The following is a 16,178-nucleotide window of genomic DNA, read 5'->3' as shown; positions in this document are numbered from 1 at the left end:
ATTGTTCTTAATGATCCTTGTTTACAAACAAAGTATCAATATAATTCAATAGTTAGGGACTGTTTAGAGGTAAGATGATATCTAGCCAAATCAAAGTGAACAGATGAAGAAATTAGTAGCAAAATCTTTTTAACATAAATATAGCATGTTTTGTAATTCGATAAAGACATTTTACAATGATGGGATTTTAACTAGGATATGTTATATTTGTAACAGAGCTTTAACTTCTAAAGTATTTTAATATCACTCGCTCGTAAGGGTCAACTTACTACCAGCTAAAACATAAAAATGATTATAGAGGTTAATACAAATTACAGTACATCATTATTATAGCACGATCTTTATTTCCTTAAAACAAGTTTGTCTCATTTACAAAATTCCTATTCACCTTTTAAGGCTACAGTTTTTCCAATATTTACACACATAAACAAATTCCTTTCTTACAGATAAAAAATACAAACAAACAAAACACTTCGCGTACGAAGTTATGTTATAAAAGCATCATTCTTTTTTTAAATGAATTTGGGATCAAACCTTGTTAAACATTCTTATTTTAGCTATAGAATCTCGTCTTTTTGTCTTGTCTCCATTTTATCATCAAGAATGTGATTCTATTTCCTCTTTAGAAACTTAAAATCTGGACATTTTTTGTCAATAACAATTTATTGACAAAAAAAATGTTATTGTTTAGAAATGTACATTTGGCGTTAGAATTCAGAATATTATAATCCAATGATATGTTCTGAACAGACATTATCCTCAATCACATTTGGCTGTGTTATTTATATTTCAGTTGTCAATCAAAATATGTGAATCACTGCATTGTATAAATGTAACCTCTTGTTCAATACAAAGTGTGGCTGGGTGAAATAAAATTAATCAATCAATGTAGTTGCTTTAATTATGGCTTACATATGTATGATCCCATTCTTGTTCCTCCAATTTCGGCCTCAAGAATCACTGTGGAGTCCTAGAATGTCAGAACAACTGTACAAAAACCTTTTTTACGTGTTTCACACATGCGCATTCCGTTTGATCCCACGATTTGTATAAAGTATGCTATCTTGTAAGGTAGAATTTCTAGTTCTGCTTTTTTGATACTCCATCTTGTTAAAATAACACTTTCAATTTTTCCTATATTATGATTTTTTACATTTACCAAAATTACAACCGAAATCGTACGAGCATTGGACATGCCTTCCAATTTGCTATAGCAGAGATTTTTATTCTGTTCTAAAGGAGGAAACAGAAACGCACCAGGCAGACGGGTGGAGAAATGCTGGCAAGATAACGTACATAAATTGTAATGGCCGTGAAGGATTGCGCAAAACACATATGAGTTATAATAACATTTTAGTGCAATATAAATCCGTCTCAAGGATAAAATCATGGCATTTACTGTAACAAAAAGTAACCAGCAAGTTCATAGATTTAAGATATTTACACGATGAACTTCCAAGCAAATAGGACTAATTATGCTATATTTATGGAGATTTTTAAACGTACCGCAAGCGGCCAATGATGCATCTATGTAGATAGGTATATAAAAAACATGTACCTGTCCGGACGGTCTAACTGGACATATGACAGGTGTGTATACCACGTTGAGTGATGAATGTTGGGGCAGTATAACAGGGGCCTGTAGGTAGGTATATTAGCTCATGAATGCTTACTACACAGCCCACGTCGACAGCCCTGACATTTAAGAACTTGAATGTGCGGTTATAAGACAAGAGGAAAGCGTTGGTGTAACAAATCCTTTCGGTCACTGGACAAGAGAGCGTCGTTGGTGTTCAGCGCTAGAGACAAGGGGCACTAGGATAGGCCATTAATGTGGACGTCTCTATGTGTATACGCAACACGGATGTTATTTTGAAGCAACAAATATCTGAAGCAATTAGGCTAGATTTCAGGACGTTTTGAGACGGCTTACCGGAAAGTACCACAATTGCACAATTAATCAGCTTATCAGACATTTAGACAAGATTTTAAAAAACAGTACTGAACTTGTAAAAACAACAAGACTTAAGACGTTCTTTGAAGACAGGAGCAATACCGCAATTGCACAACTGATCAGGTTTTCAAAAGTGTTGAGAATACAAAGTCCTTAACTCAAATTAATCAGGATTTCGGTGATCGGAGAAGACTTGAGGAATGCCGAAATATCACAAGGACTGTGAAAATTAGTTTACATTATTGGGGTTTTTCGAAAACTCCAATACGTGGATTTTAGTATTTTTGTGTTCTTGAAACCCTGAACTAAGTATTCCGTGGTCGCTGGTTGTTCAACAACTCTAGTCGGAGTATATTTTACAAGTTTTATAAATAATAATACATCATATGACAATCAGAAGGATTATCTTATAACGTCTCATGGTGTAGACTGATCATTAACTGATTTTAATTGGTTAACAGATCTTAAACCAGATCAATGTTAGCGACAATGTCGGTGATCGTAGCCAAGCCGATGTCACGGTCGTATGCCTTAGCTACAGCGGCTGGAATCACCGAATCAGAGTTGAACACGAGAGACGCTAATGGGCGAACAATCCTGTTCTACGCGTCAAGAAACGGGAAAACACAAGTCGTCAAAAATTTGCTCAATGCTGGAAGTGACCCTAATATCCCGGATGTAGAAGGCAGCACCCCATTGCATGAAGCGACGGAAAGATGTCATCTTGATATCGTCAAAATTCTCCTGAAAAATGGTATGTTGATGGAGTTATTGTTTTTTGTTGATAGTATAGCATCTTGTCATTGTATGATAAATTGTGGTTGCCCTCTAACTTAGCGCAACTCAATCAATCGTTGGAGCGGTAGACTGAAGGACTAGGAGTCTCGGCTTCAGCCTCATTCTCGTTCGGGTAAAACTTAATTTTACAGCAATTGTTCATGTTAGCCCGGATATGAGCGGGAGGGGTCTTTTTATGGGCGCTACCAGAGTAGCCAGAGAATAAATAAATATTGATCTTTTTCTGAACGGAAATACTAATGTAAGAAATATTGAAAACACAAGTATTGCAAGAATAGCTCAACACTACATAAACAGAACCCACAGGTTTGAATAGCAGCGTTCACTTAACTTCCATTTCTTTTCGCTCTTTGTTCTATTTTCTTGGTCCTAAGATATATATCTATATATATATAATGAGGAATTAGTAGATAATGAATGTGTGTTACGTGTATAATTTGATATTATTTACTTACTGTCTATTACTTAATGATTTGGTAGATTTCACTACAAAACATGCCATTTCCATTACACATTTTAATTTCTCTTAGACATATTCAACTGTTAACGGAATACTGTCCACAGCTGACATTTATAATTTTGTATAAAACAATACACTTATCCATACCGATTATGCTGTGTGGGTGGACATTTTACACGAAGTCGGGCAAGTGGAGACCACAAGTTAGGAATGTCAAGGTGAAAATGCAACGAGGTGCAGGATGTATGAACAATGGACAAGATGGGCGAACAGTGATCAGTATATAAACTCCCACGTGGCTCACAATCTAAATGAAAACAAATTACGTCACTAAATAAAACTTATGTTAGATGTGTCCAGTATTTTTAGCTGTGTACAGTATTTTTTCTTATTTTTTTTCGATAAATCTCAACATCTTCTTTGTCCCATCTCAGTAACTATAAAATTCATTCTTATCATATGTATACATTGTAATTAAATGATTATTTTCGAAGAGGACTTTTGATATGTTGCCAAAACTTGTGTCCAATTTCCGGAGTAAGCCCACGTGGTTGGGCTGGTGAACCCTACCTTTTTCGAGGAATCGAGCCGCGGCCGCCCAAGTATGATACCATTGTTCTAACCAAACCAGCCCGCCTCCGTGTTGCATTATTTACCATAATGTAGTGATGTGTGTCCGTTAGCGTATTAGATGTTACACAGTGAGAAATGTGACGATTTCAAACCAGCGGTGATGTGCGTCGGTAGTACATTTTTGCATTTCGAGTTCAATATAAAAATAGAACATAAACAAAACTATAATGACGTCTGCAAGCATAGCTGATAGTGATGCAAAAACCACATCCACTTAAAGTCGAATATCAGCGGTTATTTTGTAACTCCAGCGGAGAAGAGTTGCAAAACGTTGTATGGCTTATTTGCTTCTTTACGAAAAAAAACCACACACACACAGAGAAAAAACGATCACGATAAGATATATTTTATTTATGAGAATCTGAACTATTTATTGTGGTACCAGGGTCGTGTTTTGTGCTTATTTCAACAATACTGTAAACCCCTATAAGCACCGCAATCTGAAACTATCGTTATTTAATTCGAATGTAGAAACAACAAGGATGCAAACTGTCATCGCAGTTTACATTAGGCATAAATTAATTAGTTTTATTAGAATTTAATACATTATGCATTTTAGAAGGAAAACATTAATTTATTTATTCTTAAATAAAGATATATATACGCAATATCTTCAAACTATCAAACCAGAATGTTATCAGAACGACACCTGCACAAAATTCTGCTGCAGGGGAAGACTTGGTTAACGATAAACAGATATACAGGTAACAGTTAGCCTTACACGTGACACTGGTGCACGTCACATTCAAGGTGTTCTTCCTTTCTTTTCTTTCTTTCTTTCTTTCTCTTTCTTTCTTTCTTTCTTTCTTTCTTTCTTTCTTTCTTTCCCCAAAAATAACTTTCTCCAGTAACGCGAATGCATATATATTTCTTGTAATTAAGCAATTAATAAATTAATTGATCCAAAATGACTTTAAACTATCAATATACAGTGTACATGCACAAACTTTACAGCCATTCTATCTGTACCAGGGTTTTTTCGTCTTTATTTTCATGAAATCCTCCATATTATTTTTTCCTCTTATTTCGCAGAACTCGTGTAGTTTTTAAACTTGAAAAAAATGTGTTTACATGGCAATTATAAATCCATTTACGACATGACATTAACATATATGACATGACTGTAATGTAATTAATTAAGCGTAGTTTTGTGTTCATTTACGTACAATGTATATGATAATATTTTTATCAACAAAAACGTGTTAATATCCCAGACGATGTCCTTGGTCTTTTCTAAATTGTCCATCAATCAAATTTGTGTATGCAATAAAGAGCAGTTTGTTGACGGTTTTGGTGAACCGAATTTAATTTAAATGTCATATTAAAAAAAAAAAGACACTTTTAAGGACATTACTTTTACCTGCTCCACACATAAACTTAAACTGTTTGCCTCGGGGCATTTGCACATCTTGTTGTTGCATGGCGCGTGGACTTACATCTCACACTCATCAATCACCATACTACGTCATAAACAATATTGTGCAGCATGTTTACGAACCAGCAAGCCAGGAACGTCACTTGGACGAGATAATAATCACCTGTCCGTCTCCGGGATTAATTTCCGGAATTATATGCAGTAGCTTTAAATCAATCTCGTGTCTGTTTGAAGTGACATACCATGCAAATAATTGTTTTCAACTACCCTGTTGGTTTGTCATAAATATATCAGTTAATGCACGTATAGTTACATGCCATGAATTTTCAAAGCCGAAAAGAAGTTCAATTTTGTCGAGCTAAAGAACTATAAAAAAAACAACAGAGCACAGTTCGAATAAGGTTGGGTAAAAAACGTATATTATTTCGATTTCTGTATAATTTTGATGAAACCGATGGCTGCTTTCTGTATAGTAGAATAGGGTATGTGTAAGGACGAATTATAGAGACGTTTTTATCGCATCATTACTGAGAGCTACAAATTGATCATCTACATCTGGCAATAAAACGAAATGAAAATGTTTAAACAGATGATATGGCCCAAGCCTTGTAGAAAGTACAATACTGAAAATATCATGTGTGGTTGTTGAAAAAATAAATCATTACCGTGATCAAATCATATTTCTATAAAAATGCCAAATCGATATATTCTTCTTTTTTTTCAGTTTTATAATCTTTTTATTCATCCTTTTGCATATTATAAGTACATGAAATACATAGAAAAAAACATCAATTATAGATACAGTTTTACAGCAACACAATATCATTTTTTTTTAGAAGGGCATCAAGGGTGACAATGTTTTGGTATACATAATTTTAGAAAATGCGTACATGTATATATATTGAAACAATGTTTAATGGTGAATACGAGAAATGTGGATTTCGCACATATATATGCGATGTATTATAAGAGGAGTAAGTTTAATTTACTAATGAATAGTCAAAACGCCGAATCGACACACGGGGTAATTCCGTAGATTTCCATGAGTATAATCTCGTTGCGTGCTTATCAAGGCTGTCCCTTAATCTTATCAATACCGTAGGTTGTTGTTTATCAGATAACCATGTCCTTATCTATGTTCCGTTTTCTATTTTGTTTTTAGATAAAACCGACATAAATGCAAAGAACAGGAACGGGCAAACAGCACTGATGAAATCGGTTCTATATGATGACGTAGAGGCACTCAAAATATTACACAAAGCTGGTAAGTACACAACAAGTGATGACGTAGGGCACACAAAATAAACACAAAGCAGGAAAGTACACAACAGGAGATGACGTAGGGGGTCGTAGTCATGTATAATATATAACTTTGTGTTGGTGTTAAGATATATAACCTTATGGTGAGTGGCGTTAGGACTACCGTGTGGCCTTGTATGAAGTTTTTGTGTTGATGGACCGTTAAGACTACCGTGTGGCCCTGTATGACGTTATTGTGTTGACGGACCGTTAAGACTACCGTGTAACCCTGTATGACATTATTGTGTTGATGGACCGTTAAGACAACCGTGTGGCCCTGTATGACATTATTGTGTTGATGGACCGTTAAGACTACCGTGTGGGACTGCATGATGTTATTGTGTTGACGGACCGTTAAGACTACTGTGTGGCCCTGTGTGACGTTATTGTGTTGACGGACCGTTAAGACTACTGTGTGGCCCTGTGTGACGTTATTGTGTTGATGGAACGTTAAGACTACCGTGTAGCCCTGTATGACTTTATTGTGTTGACGGACCGTTAAGACTACCATGTGGTACTGCATGACGTTATTGTGTTGATGGACCGTTAAGACTACTGTGTAACCCTGTGTGACGTTTTTGATGTGCCATTTAGACTACTGTGTGGCCCTGTATGACGTTATTGTGTTGATGGACCGTTAAGACTACTGTGTGGCCCTGTGTGACGTTATTGTGTTGATGGGCCATTTAGACTACCATGTGGCCCTGTATGACGTTATTGTGTTGATGGACCGTTAAGACTACTGTGTGGCCCTGTGTGACGTTATTGTGTTGATGGGCCATTTAGACTACTGTTTGGCCATGTATGACGTTATTGTGTTGACGGAACGTTAAGACTACCGTGTGGTCATGTATGACGTTATTATGAGATGGACCGTTAAGACTACCGTGTGGCCCTGTATGACATTATTGTGTTGACGGACCGTAAAGACTACCGTGTGGCCCTGTATGACGGTATTGTGTTGATGGAGCATTTAGACTACCGTGTGGCCCTGTATGCCGTTGTTGTGTTGATGGACCGTAAGGACTACCGTGCGGTCCTGTATGACGTTATTGTGTTGATGGACCGTTAAGACTACCGTGTGACCCGGTATGACGTTATTGTGTTGATGGACCGTTAGGACTACCGTGCGGCCCTGTATGACGTTATTGTGTTGACGGACCGTTTGGACTACCATGTGGCCCTGTATGATGTTATTGTGTTGACGGACCGTTAAGACTACCATGTGGCCCTGTATGACGTTATTGTGTTGATGGACCGTCAGGACTACCGTGTGGCCCTGTATGATACGGTTTACTAGTAGAAGCTAACTAAGACAGTACGTGACCTGGAAAGTTGTGTCACCATAAGGTCAAAGTACCGATGTAGGCCGTCAATGACGTAATTACCTCGACAAGAATAAACCATTATACCTTCATTATTACTGACAGGAACATAATTAAGTCAATGTTCCCATTACCTCTGCTTCACATTAAAACTGTTAATCATCGTTTATTTTCTGGAAAGTTAAAGTATATTAGAGACAGGCATTAAGTATAATTATTTTATATATATATACACACATAAAAATGTATTTAACGAAGTCACCAAGGGCAAGGGTGAAAGATTAATCTCCCGCAAGGAGAAGTACAACATATCACTCGTAAAAAAAAACATATGTACAGCTGTGGATAGTCGGTGTACTTCCGTCTGCTTACTGGACTAGCACTTCGTGACAACGAAATCTATTTTTGTCGCCTCTGCATGAACCATGCTATGAGGATTCTTTCTCGTTTCCACAGAAAACAAAACAAAACAAAAAACAAAACATGCATTACAATCCAAAACGACTGTTCACTGGGCGATAACCCCAACAAACAACTATTATTTCATTTTAGATAAGAGTCGATAAGTGGCATTTTGTTGTTTCTTTATCTCGATCTGATATTTACGCATAATATTTTTTTTCGAAAAAAAAATGTATCTCGACTACAATCAACTGCTGTATATTATAGTGGATAAAAAACGAATATTATCGTTATTTCGCACCACGCAGTGACATAACGAAGGTGAAGCGCAATACCAGGTCTATATTCATTGACTTTTTCACATAACGTATTTGTCAGAACATCCTACTGTAGCACAGAAACATGTTAATTTGGACAAAATAACACAACGGCACATCCTATACTATAATATACAGCATTTAAGCCTTAATGCAGTTGTGATGCAAATGTACATTTTCGATACATTGTTGCACTTCAGGTCAAAATCTGCAAGTCACGACATACGTGTACGTCATTGCACACGTGGCACTTGCAGCGTGACCACAGGTGTCAGAGAATTGCTCTAACATGCTACATGTGACACTATTGTACAGGTAAATCAAGGTCAGGGTTAGATAAAAGGTCGAGTCCGTGCACGTCTACTAGGACTTAATTCGTATGATACACCTGTTGTTCTCGGACAGGTTGGGCCACTTATGTGAATAACGCTTACGTAATTGATCGACCTGGTAATTATGACGAAATTTGCCAAGGGCGCCTGTCTTCGCGACGCCCATGTACTTTTCCTTTAAAAAAATCGATAGCATTACCAAGGTGACGCATTAAAGGTTGAATGTGCAAATCTGGGGTGGGGAGAGAACTCTATAGGATATTTGGTCAACAGTAGCAGTGTTGACGAACGAAAAGGGAGGGAAGGGGTCGGAGCAAGGGCAAGGGGGAGACACTTGAAGACTTCAAAGTTCAATTTATGCAAATTCCAATTGCTGTAATAGTGACGTCACGAAGAGCCAAGAATCGTGTACATAATGGTGCCATTTGGTGTTGTACATCATTCAGACAAAAATTTAAACATATCTTTTCAAACTATCGTAGTTATGTGATAAGCAGAATTTTGAATCCGTCTCCATTTCAAATGTGGTTTATTAAACATGTCACGAATCAAGCATCTCGACAGAGGCCCGGTAAAATTAAAAATTCTTCCAACTCAGTATGTAAATCTCATACGACGTGGCAACTCATGTAAGGTCTCCTATTTATACAAACCTTTGACCCTGGCAAGTAACTTCAACAAAGTTTTAAAACAGAGATTTAACTGTGTATACCAGTGACTCGTCCTACTCTATTTCTATTACGTGAATTATTCATAAAGTCGCGTTTGTAATTTGTGACGTTAATTTGTCTATTAGGTCTAATTGTCGTTAACGTCGGACTTTCTGTATGATGATTACATTTTGATACATGAAAACTTCAGGAACAGACGGTCAATTCGCACGTATTTTCCTTGGTTTCAGTTCCATTTCCTCTGTTTCTAAGAAATTATGTCCAAGGGGCATTCCTTCGTTTGAATAAAGTTTAGGTCTTCAAAATTAAACTTACTGGAAAATATGTATTTTTTCAAAGTAGTAAAAGTTATAATCTTAACATTGCATTAATAAGGCAGTTTTACTCTCAAGATAAACCAAAGTTCTTCGAGCATTAAGTCCTGAAAATTCTTAATTCGACCCGAAGTATCACTAATTATCGTAAAGACATACGGTATTTGTATACGACACGCCTTTTACTTGTACATTTCGGCGTCAATTCCATGTACATGTATGCACAGACACTCATATAATCATCGTTCGGACGTAGATTTCATAAATAGAAATTGTGCATGTTTCTGATGTCCGAACGAAGGAATGCCCCTTTAACATTAGTCAGTCTTACCCAAACCGTATTACACAAAATTACTTTAATCTGTATCGTGATGGTCAAAGATCAAGGCATTTTTTGTGTCATTATATTTTTAAGATCCATACGGATATAGTAAACGTTCAGGCTAGCCCCCTTTTGCCGTATTACGCAGTTTCAGCTCTTAATGTGGAATAAGCACTTTAATATGCTTTTAAATCGGAATATGATTTTTAAACCTAGTAATAACATATGCATACTATTTATCAATTTCGCGAGTACATGTATGTTATATTTCTTTATTTTCCGAAATAGCAATTCTGTGTCCACTACTATAAGCATACATGTTTGTTTTAGCTGGATTTGTTTGATATACTCAGTGACACTATTTCTGACCAATCGTAGAAAAATGCTACATTCACTTCGATATAGATGACGTATTTTTAACCAATCCCGCAATATTGCTTCATTTTATTATTTACCGAATGAGAACGTTTGGATTTTTTTTTTAAACTAGACGTACTACCCATATTTCGAACCGTCACGTGAATAAGTGTAGTGCATCAAGTAATTTGTGCCCGTCGCCGGAAGTTGCTACAATGCTCATTCTTAACTGTCATATGCTATGCTAAAAATAGCAGTATTTCCCATTTTCTTTTGTCTTTCAGAGACAATACCAATGTGTGTCTGTCGACTGTATATAGCCTTTAATTAATGACCCATAACAAATGACTGCTTTTCATGTCTGGTAAACACTTTGACCAGGTTTTGTCGAGAAATGTAACGGGTCTGCAATGTCACGTGTCTGAGGGATGATGTTTTTCGTCGATTGCATTAATGGGGGAGGGGTTGTTATTTAGGTTTGAGCTGCCAATACACAAGCGAATTCCTTTACAAACAAGACACTAAACACTATATATAGTACTTATTATAGATATCGGTGATCGACTGTATTGGCCTGATCCATCACTGTCAGGTTCTGACGACATGCATGTCTGCCGTTTATATCGATTATACAGTAAACATCATTATTTATATATTTATATGTTTACAACAGGCAATGATATCGCTACGTTACGGAATGTCCTCAATCATTGATATAAATGTATGTATAAAACGTCCATATTTTTAGAGAGCATGCATAATTGTCCAAGAATTATTCATTCTCGCCCATTGCGATCCCTTACATCGAAATGCAATACCTCCCAGAGTGCATTGCGGTCGCGTCCATGACAATTTGTCCTTGCGCAATGAGCGAGTTATCGAAAGATTATTAAAGGGAGATATTAGGAAGAAGAAAGCTGTTTAGAAAGAAGGAAAAAGATGAAAACCCAAATTCAGTCGCCTTTGGCTGTCATGCAATGTGGTTACACTCTAAATTGTAACTTATATTGGAATCTTGGAAAGCATACACCTGCCTCTATATTGAGACCATAGTCCATATATATACACATGTATATACAAAATGTATTTAACATAAATATGTAATATATAGACATAGTCTTTGTTATGACTTTATTTCCAACGTCCAGCCCGCTTCTGATTTATTCTGGGTTTAGTAAATGTCCTCGGACCTTTGATTTATTCAATTGACAAGAGCCCCTGAGATGTCGTGATATGCTGTTACATCATTACGTCATCCCCCCACCCCCTCATCCCCACCCCTTCAAGATTAAAAAAAAATATCGTGCACTCCATTCCCTAAAATAGCGGGAGTGTTAAAAAATATTTTTGTATTCTTTGTATGGCAGTAACTTAGCAGCCCGTAGTTTGACGCATTTTAGTATAAAGCCTGATTTCTGGACAGATAACCTGATTCGTGGACACTGTTAGTAATGATGGACAGTGTGGTACAGTTAAGTCGACCCATGGGACCTTTAATTGACCTTACCCTTCATCGTTGTAAATTACTTTTTCGGATGAGAAATAAAGCATGTCATGCAAGTGTTTCGGAATGATGGAGTGAGGAAATAGAAGGAGTAGATCACTCTATTCCAGACCTTCAGATTTGACCTACATTTAAATACAAGTTTGTCAATGGCGTAGTAACAGTTGTTTCTTACTCGTGCTAATCCTACTACATTCACATATAAAACACAGGCACCTGGATGATTACAGTACATGAACATTGAATCACATCCCTATGTCATAGTTGCAGGAGGAGTACATTCGAACAACACCAAACGCGTATTTGATCTTTGGGTGTTTCCGAACCTTCACGGAATTAGCCGGGATGTTACGATTTACATTCGGTAAAATGATACCAGTTTGCCGAACATATCAAAACTACGAGACGAGTTTAATAAAATCTCATAAAAATTATGAAAATAAAATGTCGAGGACAAAATCGAACGAAGGCAACATTTTTCTTTTTTTCTTTCTTTTTTTTCACATTTTTCAATTCATGACGAAACCTGCAAATTACTACAGGCCGACGATTATGTGATCACAAGATTTCTTTTAATGGTCATCTTTTAAAACTTTGTTTTGTGTCATTTCAGGTGGGCATATTGACGAATTGGATTCCACTGGTAAAACCGCGTTCATGATCGCCATGGCGGACGGAAGAGAACGCACTTCCGAATATCTCATTAAAAACGGATGTGACATCAATATCGTCGACAAGCTTGGCCAATCAGCGCTTTATTTAGCATTCACATCAACACAGGGGATGTCAACAGATAATATCCGACGTCTCCTGAAAGCTGGTAAGTTGTGACAAACATTTCGAAGAAAAACACGGGTTTAACTTTTAAAGAGTCTTTAAAAAAGTCAAGTCAAAATATGTTACTTCTTATTTATAGGGTCAAAATAAGATAGCGAACAAGCGTTATAATGTGTTCTGTTTTGCAGGTTACATAACAGAGAAAGATCGTGTATGGCTTGCCAAGGCCGGAATGGAACTAAACGCTTTCCAACACAAAAATTTCTTCCAGCGAATAAAAGATCGCATCACGACACCTTCCGGGCGACGTCACAGCGAGGGATTTATGGGAAGGAACACAATTCATCTCGGTAGCGGAGTGAGCCATGCGCATCCACGTTTCCGGTCCCGGAACAATTCTTCTTTTAATTAGGAACACTTTGGTGGACCGTTAAATTATTGTTTAGTTGATATTCTCGATCCTGTATAATGATCGAATTGTTAAGTAAGATAGAAGATAATGATGTTAAATTTATAAGCAACATTGCCTTATGCAACTGACGATTGTAAAGGTAAATTTATTGTTAAAGAGTTGTATCTTGACATTTTTGTCTAGTTAATTACTTTCTAAATGGTGATAGGCTTGTGAACGCTTTAGAGTGTGACAAAGCTTGGAGTTAATCGTGGACAACAGTGTTATCTGAACAACCCACTTGCTATAACGAAATGCCCGCGTTGTTGGAACTCTTCCGCAAATCCGGCTCATCGGTTTATGTACACCATTCAAAAATAAGAGAATAACACGGGCTATTTGAGTAACTGGTCCAATGTGTATATTTTTAGTTTTAGTATGCCTGTCACTTTAAAGTATGGTCATCGTGACGTCGAGTAGGGGAGTGACTAATGTAGGTCAAAACCGGATGTGACGTCATAATAATATGTCGAAGTACCACTCGATCTTAACAAATGTGACGTCACATTGTGATATGATTCATTACGTTTACTATGAATGTGCCATTATCAGATGATGTAGTGGATTACGTCAAAAAGGAATATGATGTCACTATGTCATGAACACAATTGAGTGATTATAATGCAGAGTAATCGGGTGTGACGTCATCAGGTTATATATAGAGCATTGACTATGTCAGAAATGAATGTGATGCCCACATGTCATACATATTTAATTGACTGATTATATCAAAAACTTGTGTGACCTCCTCATATATTATGTAATATGTATGGACATAATACGTCAAAAAGGATGTGACGTCACAATATCAAGTTATGAACTGATTGAAGTCAAAAACGGATGTGACGTATTAAAATTGTATCGTAGAAAACTGAACAGAACTTCTAGTGCTTGTCACATATGTGTCATTTCATACAAGCTAGCGATCTTAGATCAAATTAAAATCTAGATGGTCATTCTCACTACATTACATGAACATCTAACAACACCCCATAAGGGGTCACGTTCTGATGACCTCTGAGATGTGTGTAATTCACTTTCAGTGCGAATTGGAATTTTGTCGATGTCATCGAAGCAAAACATTTCGTCACAGCATGCATCTGAAGCAAACCATTTCGGCAAATTTTATAGAAATATGCTTTATGGAACGAAATAACTTGAAACAAATTGACAGATTATACAAGCTATGCACTCTAGTCATGCTAATTCGGACATATAAAATTCACTTCCAAGATTCTGGAAGTAGTCATTTGATTGGCTAATCCAAAAGGTCACCCTGACGTGACCCCTTATGGGATGTTGTTAGATGTTCATGTAACGTGGTGATAATGACCATCAATATTTTAATTAGATTGCGATCTTAGATCAAATTAATCATAGTGTTTATATCATAAATGAACAAAAATCTAAAATGTGGCTGGTCCAAATCTATCTTCATGCATCAATATATTCCATTCAATTAGCCCAAGTTTCTTCTGGCCCTGACACCAGACTTGAACATTCTTATGGAGATAGATGTCCGGTGTATACAGTATCTCTGGTGTAAGGCCAGGGGAGACTCCTATTATCATTCGATATACATGTCATTTCAATGGTTATATCCTAATGGGAACTGAATGATACGACTCATTTGTGGTAGTTAACTGGTATCTGTTCAATCAGAGAAGCTGTCTCTTGGTATCAATTACTGTACAATTACTGTGTCGGAGTTACCTCCCTTTAACTGTCATGGATCCGTCATCGTTACTTACAAATTATTCATTTTCATATTGTTACGTTCAAAATAAAATTATTGTCAAAGACGTTCGCTTTTTTTTCTTTTAAATTTCATGATTGAAATGCCAACTTTTGAATTATTATAAAGGTCATTGTTACATGTATTTTATTTACTCCGTAAAGTCGTCCACATTATGGGCATTACAGGTATCACGTCAAGATCTAAATGAGCACTTAAATTTAATATCGGTAAGATGACAGGTAGTGACGGAGGTGAGATGGTAGGGTGGTGAAGGGGAGACCGGTAGGATGGTGACGCAGGTGAGGCGGTAAGGTGATGACGGATATGAGACTGTAGGGTGGAGACGGATAAGAGACGGTAGGGTGGTGACGGGGAAACGGTAGGGTGGTGACGGATAAGAGACGGTAGGGTGGTGACGGATAAGAGACGGTATGGTGGTGACGGATAAGAGACGGTAGGGTGGTGACGGATAAGAGACGGTAGGGTGGTGACGGTGAGACGGTAGGGTGGTGACGGATAAGAGACGGTAGGGTGGTGACGGTGAGACTGTAGGGTGGTGACGGATAAGAGACGGTAGGGTGGTGACGGGGAAACGGTAGGGTGGTGACGGATAAGAGACGGTAGGGTAGTGACGGATAAGAGACGGTAGGGTGGTAACGGATAAGAGACGGTAGGGTGGTGACGGATAAGAGACGGTGGGGTGGTGACGGTGAGACGGTAGGGTGGTGACGGATAAGAGACGGTAGGGTGGTGACGGATAAGAGACGGTAGGGTGATGACGGATAAGAGACGGTGGGGTGGTGACGGGGAGACGGTAGGGTATTGACGGATAAGAGACGGTAGTGTGGTGACGGTGAGACGGTAGGGTGGTGACTGATGTAAGACCGTAGGGTGGTGACGGATATGAGACGATAGGATGGTGACGGATATGAGACAGTAGGATGGTGACGGGGAGACGGTAGGGTAGTGACGAATTTTAGACGGTAGAGTGGTGACGAAGAAAGAGACGGTACGGTGGTGACGGGGAGACGGTGGGGTGGTGACGGATAAGAGACGGTATGGTGGTGACGGATAAGAGACGGTGGGATGGTGACGGATAAGAGACGGTAGGGTGGTGACGGATAAGAGACGGTGGGATGGTGACGGTGA

At 37.7% G+C, this 16,178-nt stretch overlaps 1 protein-coding gene across 1 annotated transcript; it reads left to right on the top strand.

Moving 5' to 3' along the window:
- Positions 1-1,692: 1,692 nt before the first annotated feature.
- LOC117317642 (ankycorbin-like) lies at positions 1,693-15,094 on the top strand. The gene is made up of 4 exons (XM_033872498.1): positions 1,693-2,708; positions 6,383-6,484; positions 12,677-12,883; positions 13,029-15,094. Exons 1-4 carry the CDS (start codon positions 2,432-2,434, stop codon positions 13,250-13,252), a joined length of 810 nt encoding a protein of 269 aa, XP_033728389.1. The 5' UTR covers positions 1,693-2,431; the 3' UTR covers positions 13,253-15,094.
- The last annotated feature ends 1,084 nt before the right edge of the window (positions 15,095-16,178 follow it).

The sequence above is a fragment of the Pecten maximus genome, chromosome 19, assembly GCF_902652985.1.
Source record: "Pecten maximus chromosome 19, xPecMax1.1, whole genome shotgun sequence".
NCBI classification, from domain to species: domain Eukaryota; kingdom Metazoa; phylum Mollusca; class Bivalvia; order Pectinida; family Pectinidae; genus Pecten; species Pecten maximus.
The sequence above is the reverse complement of the archived record's forward strand: the minus strand, read 5'-3'. Positions and strand labels throughout refer to the sequence as shown.

What these genes read in the sequence shown, in the direction of transcription:
- LOC117317642 (XM_033872498.1), top strand. Translation starts at nt 2,432, where the DNA reads ATGTTAGCGACAATGTCGGTGATCGTAGCCAAGCCGATGTCACGGTCG. An exon ending in CAAAATTCTCCTGAAAAATG is followed by an intron (nt 2,709 to 6,382) that starts GTATGTTGATGG and finishes TTTTGTTTTTAG; the next exon opens with ATAAAACCGACATAAATGCA. An exon ending in CCGACGTCTCCTGAAAGCTG is followed by an intron (nt 12,884 to 13,028) that starts GTAAGTTGTGAC and finishes TCTGTTTTGCAG; the next exon opens with GTTACATAACAGAGAAAGAT.